This window comes from Halyomorpha halys, unplaced genomic scaffold (assembly GCF_000696795.3).
Source record: "Halyomorpha halys isolate HHAL.00 unplaced genomic scaffold, Hhal_1.1 Scaffold10.1, whole genome shotgun sequence".
Taxonomy (NCBI): Eukaryota; Metazoa; Arthropoda; class Insecta; order Hemiptera; family Pentatomidae; genus Halyomorpha; species Halyomorpha halys.
Window position 1 is genome coordinate 1,491,698 of NW_027107501.1, and position 6,675 is coordinate 1,498,372.

The window sequence follows — 6,675 nt, forward strand, 5'->3', positions numbered from 1 at the left end:
ATAAACATATAAATAAAATTATTATTATGGATTACTACTGTAGCACTCTCAGGGCTGAATAGAGGTTTATGAGAGACACATTTTGTTGTCCCTAGCAGTTGGTTGTATCGCCATTACCTCTACTGTATTCCTCGGACCCCGTGATTAGTGTAATATTGGCTCCTACCTCACCTGTTAGTGCCGAGGGACCGGGGCATAAAGCGGACACTGTGTGACTAATGTAGGAGCATCTGTAACAGTTGTGCCGAGCTCTGTTAGCACACTTGTTCCCTCCATCTGCTCCAATCTGTCTAGTATCGATTCTCTGTCTTGTTGACTTAGCTCTTTTTGTATCGTATCTTCTACTTTCTTTTGTGCTACCTTATTCCATTGTTTATATAGCTACATCTATAATATATAGATATATCAATATATCGATATAAGTGACAATCAGCTGTTCAACTCATATCAGCTGATCAACTAGATCAGCTGATTCAAATGTATATATAGACGAGCTGGTCTCAATAAAAGTTAGTCGAGGAGGCCCTTCACCTCCGCATTTTTTCTTCAATAATAGGACCATTTAGAATGGACATTTCACAATTAATAAATAAACATTACAGGTAACCTTAAAGTACCAAAGGTAGTAAAAGGTAATACCCAATACGATTTATCCCTTTTTCACATAATAAAGCATTCACTAATTAATTGTTTTTTCTGTTCTAGAGGGATCTTAAAAAAAAAAAGTTAGTCCAGCAGGAATAGCCCCTACCTATTCCTAGTGAGCATTCTAGGCAAACATGTGTCATCACCTTCAGCAGACCCGGCAATCATTCTTATAATGCCAAATAGTACAAGAGCCCAAGTGGAGAAAAAAGGCGGTTATCTCACCCCAATTTCTGATTACTTTAATGAAAACTATGTATAATTACTAGTCAAAATTGATGAGTCTGCCAAGTATACTTATTATATTAGGGAATAAAAAATGGCGGCTTTTTCAAATCATAAATTTAAATATCATAAAAACTACTACTCCTACTACGAAGATAAGTGTTATAAATTACTTTATAGTAAGTTAAATTTCCTATATTTTGAGTGCTGGAAGACATATGTGCGTCTTATGGATCTAGAGATATATTTTTTCAAAAATTCAACATTTTATACGAACAACTAGAAATTAACATTTTGTGAGTTTATTTTGTCAAAGATCATAAATACTACTACTCCTACAAAGATAAACGTTATAAACTATTTTGTAGTAAATTTAACTAGTTTTAATTTGAGTGCTAATAGACATCTGTACGTCACATAGTTCCCGAGATATAGATTTCTCAAAATAAATTAACTAACCATTAATCTATCAGTAGATTTTTAAGAAATTTTGGTTTTTAAAAAGCTATATCTCTATAAAGCTATATTTATCTTTTTTTAAAAAGCTATTGGACGTAAATAGCTCTTTTAGGGCTAATATTTCAGCAAATTTACTCTTCTTTAAATAAGATCTTAAATGTTCTCTTCTTTTCTAGTGTTGTTGGTAGTTTTTAAGATATAGAGCTCCGAAAGAAAAATCAATGTTTTTTTAGGGTTTTGAAACAGCCGCCATTTTTTAATCGCTCTACCTATACTTGGCAGACTCATCAATTTTGACTAGTAATTATACCTAGTTTTTAATGAAGTAATAAAAAAGTGGGGTGAGATAACTGCCTTTTTTTCTTCCCGGCTCATGTACTAATACGGCAACACTAGACAACTCAAATAGCCGGTATATATACTTACCATTACCATTTTGTATATATGTAATTGTTTTACTATTTATTTCAGGAGGTAAGAAAAAAAAAAAAATTAAAAAAAAAGTGTTTGAGTAGCGACCGAGTTGGTCATTTATCTCTCCCTTTTCTCTTTTTAGTCATTGTTTTACCAAACGTTTAACTTATATGTACAGCTATATCCACAGTTCTATAATATCAGACCTTTTTTTGGTCTCTGATGAAGAAGAGGATCCTTGGTTTGTAGTTCTCGCAGTAATTAAAAGTGCAATATAGAAACCAGACCTGGATGCGAACCTCATGAGAGCTATGGTGATATTACCAATCAAGAAAATTAAAAGTATCTAAAAACCTAGACAAAATGCGATGAGCATCATAGCGCACTTAGTAATGCATAAAGGTACATAGCGATAGTGATACTGGCTGGATTTCCTAGATAGTTAGAAACACAATCAGCTACTAACTATCTAGGAAATCAGCTATCCTTTACAAGAACTATCTCCCTTATGTTGGAGTACCGTTGGACAGTGGCAATAAGGGTCCATTGTTGCAGGCTTGGAGGGTAGGTTGGGTCTCGGGAACCTTCCTTAATCCTTTAGGCATCATGACTAAGAGGAAAGAATATAATAATACATGCTAAAAAAATGTATTTAAAAATCAACAAATCTAAGATTAAAAAGGAAGAAAAACATATTGTGATATAAGTAAAAAACGATTATCATCTATTTTAATTAATTATTAATATTTTGTACATTTTTTATGACAACTCGACATCTGCCGGTATACTTTAGTAACTGCAAGCTTATTTAGCACTGGTGTAAGTATCCATAGGGCAGATAAGGGATAATCATAAAATAATTCTAAATATCCATATGGCAGAACGATTCATTAGAAATAACTTTTTTCTAGTTGTTTAAAATATGATGAACACGTGTATATAATATTTAACTCAAAACAAACAACATAAAACTCTGAAGCTTAGTAAAACTATGGAGATTATCAGATAAATTATTTTAATAAAAAAAAAACAACAGGAAAGGTCTTATTAGGAAGATCTAAGGCGGCTTAAGCCGAAGCGAAGGGGAAAGTAAATTATATGATATAAGGCTGAGTTAATTTGGAAGGATAAAGGCGCTAATATGGGGAAAGTAAGAAGGGAAAAAAATAATACCCAAAAGAAGAATTTTTATCTCTTAATTTGCCTAAACCTAAAGTGCTATAAACTAGAATATGGCTTACCTGTTTTTCTACGACAACTGGTTTGGACGGTGGAAGCACTGGTTCCTGCTTTATCGTAGGGGTCTCTTCTTCCTTCACCGAGATGGTTCCATTATTAGGTCCCTTGCCCATCTTCAAGGATATCTTGAAAAAGAAAGAAAACAGGTATCACAAACTGATAATTAAAAGCTATGTTACATGTTATAAAATATAACCAAGATCTAGGAGAAATAGAGTAAGTTTATTTAACGCAGAAGAATATATTGTGTAAAACACTTGAACTCTTTCGGACATTTTTTTTTTACTTTTATTACGTTTAACTACCTTCTGATATATCGCAAACGATGAATAGTTGTAACTGGAGGATAAAAAAAAATAATAACATTAAATTAGTTGGGAAAAAAAAATATCAAATCGACAATTAAAGTATAAGGTGGTATGAATTTCGTGAAATGCTAGCAAATCTCAGTTTTTACTTTTGTATCTCAACTTTAATAAAAGTAATTAAAAACAAATGGTTTCAAAACTCCGACGGGGGCAAGTCTTGGATAAAGACAGGACAAGTCAGGTTTTAAAGATTTCTTTATACGGCTAGCACCAAGATCCAGTGGGACATATTTATGGACGTACCGGGCCTTGCTTATTGAAAGCCCTAAAATTACCGCATGGTCACAACCTTATTCTAGTGATATAATCGCTTCTCTTACCATATTAATTAATGACGCTATAGCTCTCTTTTCCAACCCTGGCTTCTTTAAAGCAATCGTAATACGAAAACTATAAAGAAGTCCTACACTACTCTCAGTTGACCGTAGATTACTGATTGGAGAAGATGGTCGGGAGTGCGGTCAGCAAAGAACAACATAAATAAACAAAAAAATATTTATTTATTTTATGTCGACGTTTCAACCTGAGTTTCAGGTCTTCATCAGGGTGTCAAGCGGAGAAGGTTGGCTAAAACTAAAAATTTACTGACCGCACCCCCCGACGATATTCTCCAATTAATGGAAAATATTAGACGATTTTTGTTTGTTTTTGCTGATAACATTTGTGGATTTCTAGCTTAGTCAATGGCCAATAACGTATAAGAAATGACTCAAATTTTCTTTTTTCATGTTTTCGGAAATCTAATACTGAAAATTATTTTATTAAATGTAAGCCTGTCTCTCTGTAGGAATCTAACAATGTTTTAAATGAATAGCCCAGCCGATTTTTATGTTTGATGGTTAATGTATAATATAAATCTAATTGGTATATAATATAATCTACAGTTGGTACGAAATTTTGGCACGAGTCAGCTAGTATCATAATAATAAAAATAGAGGCAGTTTTGGTACTGGCCGACATAAGAGTAACTTCTAGAAATGAAATAATATTTTAAAATGTTATTGATAGTGATCATAAATTCCGTCTTATTGCTTAAGACAGAAAATATTATTTCATGAATAATAATAATAACTAGAATTATAACAGCCATTTGTTAAGTAAATTTTAGTGGCCAATTTTTTTTTTATATTGTAATAGGAGATTATGGGATAACAGGAGCTTGTTCAGTCAGACCGGCCTTCTAATCTCCTACTCTCCTATTACAATACAAAAAATTTCCTGGTAGAATTGATCAGCGTTGCTTCCCCTTCCCCCTCTCACCACTTCCCGACCACCCACTTGTTTCTAGCCTAGCTGCTCCATCATTACCTGATAATCCTTCTAGGCGTCTAAAAAGAAGGTGGCCACAAGATCTTCTCCCCTATTAATGAGTAAATTCTCCACATGTTTATATCATGCCATTTTATTACAAATAGAACATTTACTGGTTCTTTTCATTTTAATACAGTTGTAAATATTATAAGTAAATTATATATTAAAAAAAAACTTCCACATATTATTATTAATTTTTTTTGGAGGTGTAGAACGTCGGTAAAGAAGTTTTACTTCAATACTCTGTGAAAACAAAAAAGAAGATAAACGAGTGGGAAGAAAACTGATTTATAATAGTAATTGATATTAAAAATAATGTTTGGTAAACTTCTTTATCCAATCGTAAATTTTAACACATAGCATGAATGCCAAAGAAAGAAAAATACAATGCCATGTTGGCACTTTGTCTACAAAGGCATCGATCCTGTCCTGTTTTAATCATTCAACTAACAATCCTAATTCAAACGAATAAGCTGTTGATACTTGGAAATAATACATCGGTATCTATTCAGGAATTAGGAATGGTTCCAAAGGTAATTTTTCCTTGGCAGCAGTTATCGGATTACTCCGACGTTTAGCGAGCGCTCTAAAGGGAGCGATTTTTCAAAATTAACAAGAGCTACCTGCGGCTACAAGCCTTGATCTACTCTCCTGAAATATCGCGGCACGAATCCCTAATCACCGGCTGTAATTGCAAGTCTTGGCAAATGGGAAATGTTTACAAGGTCTGTCAGCCGTAATGGCAGCTATATTGACGATCCAATCAGAAATGGCAGCGATATAAATCAACAGTTTGTTGCGAAACATTCTAGTCTTAAAGGATCCTTCCATGATCATGGTAGCATTGCCACGATCGTAATAGGTCAATGTAACGAGGCAGACCATCTGTGAATTCTAATAATGTTTTAATTATTTTCTAATATTCAAATTTACTTTTTTTATAGAAGGAAGATTGAGCGCATCCATTTTATTCTTATTTCCCTTTAGTTTTTATATTTCTCTTTTTTAATTTTCGTTTTCATTAATTGTCTAATTTTTTTTTTTTTAATTCTTGTTTATTTATACTTTTCATGGTACAATTTATTTTTATTTTCATTAATTTCCTTTGTTCATTTTTATATTAACTTTCACATATTTTAAATCAATTTTAGCCATATCTTAGTTTTTCTTTTATTTCATGCTATCTATTGTCTTACTTTTTTACATTATTTCACTTGTTTGTATATTTTTTAGCCCTGGTGAATCCCTACAAAGCATAGGTTCACAATAAATCGTTTAGTTGCTGAGTTCTCTAAACCTTTCTTCTATTTATTTATTATTAATTACACACGTTTAATCATCGATCTTCGAATTTGTTATTTATTTGTCTTTGGGGATAGCCCATACAATTATATTTGGCAATAATTCGACATAGTTTTAAAATATTAACAAATATTTTTATATGAAGTAAGCTAAATTCTAAAACAATTGAATATAAGATAAATGTAAATCTTTGTCAACATAAGGGGTATTCATGATGTTGGGTTAAATGTAAAATGTTTTACCGTGTTAAATGTTATTAGTATAGGATTGTGAGTAGTCCTATTTAAAGTCTTCTTAAATGTTAAATGCATAATAGCTCCTAGCGGATTTTCTTACCAACTTGTTTTATAACCTTTCCTTCCAAAACTTCTTGTTACTGTTTACATCTAAGTTTTGAAAGTAATTTATTACAACATGCCTAAATTAAAGGAAAAGTGGAAGTTGTGAAAGTTTGGCCACTGTGTCTTGTTCATCTTTTAACGTGTTAGGAATAGAAAAAAAGCTGAGGTAATTGACAAATTTCATTACATTATTATTATTGTCATATATTGCTTTATTAGTTTTAAAAACATCCAAAACAATACTAACACAAACTAAATACAAACTACGAGCAAGCAATACTTTATTGCTTATTCCTACAACAAATAAAACTTTATTAGACGAGCTCAGCTGATCTGTTGTGTGACGTCATTCTCCATTTAACAGATCTAGT

General features: G+C 32.1%; 1 protein-coding gene across 1 annotated transcript in view; it reads right to left on the bottom strand.

Moving 5' to 3' along the window:
• The window catches only part of LOC106678292 (autism susceptibility gene 2 protein), a gene marked incomplete in the record, with an annotated part of 202,544 nt that overhangs the window by 164,817 nt on the left and 31,052 nt on the right, over positions 1-6,675 (bottom strand). The window contains 1 exon segment of the mRNA XM_067045884.1: positions 2,985-3,107. Within this exon segment, the coding sequence (XP_066901985.1) occupies positions 2,985-3,095 (111 nt within the window).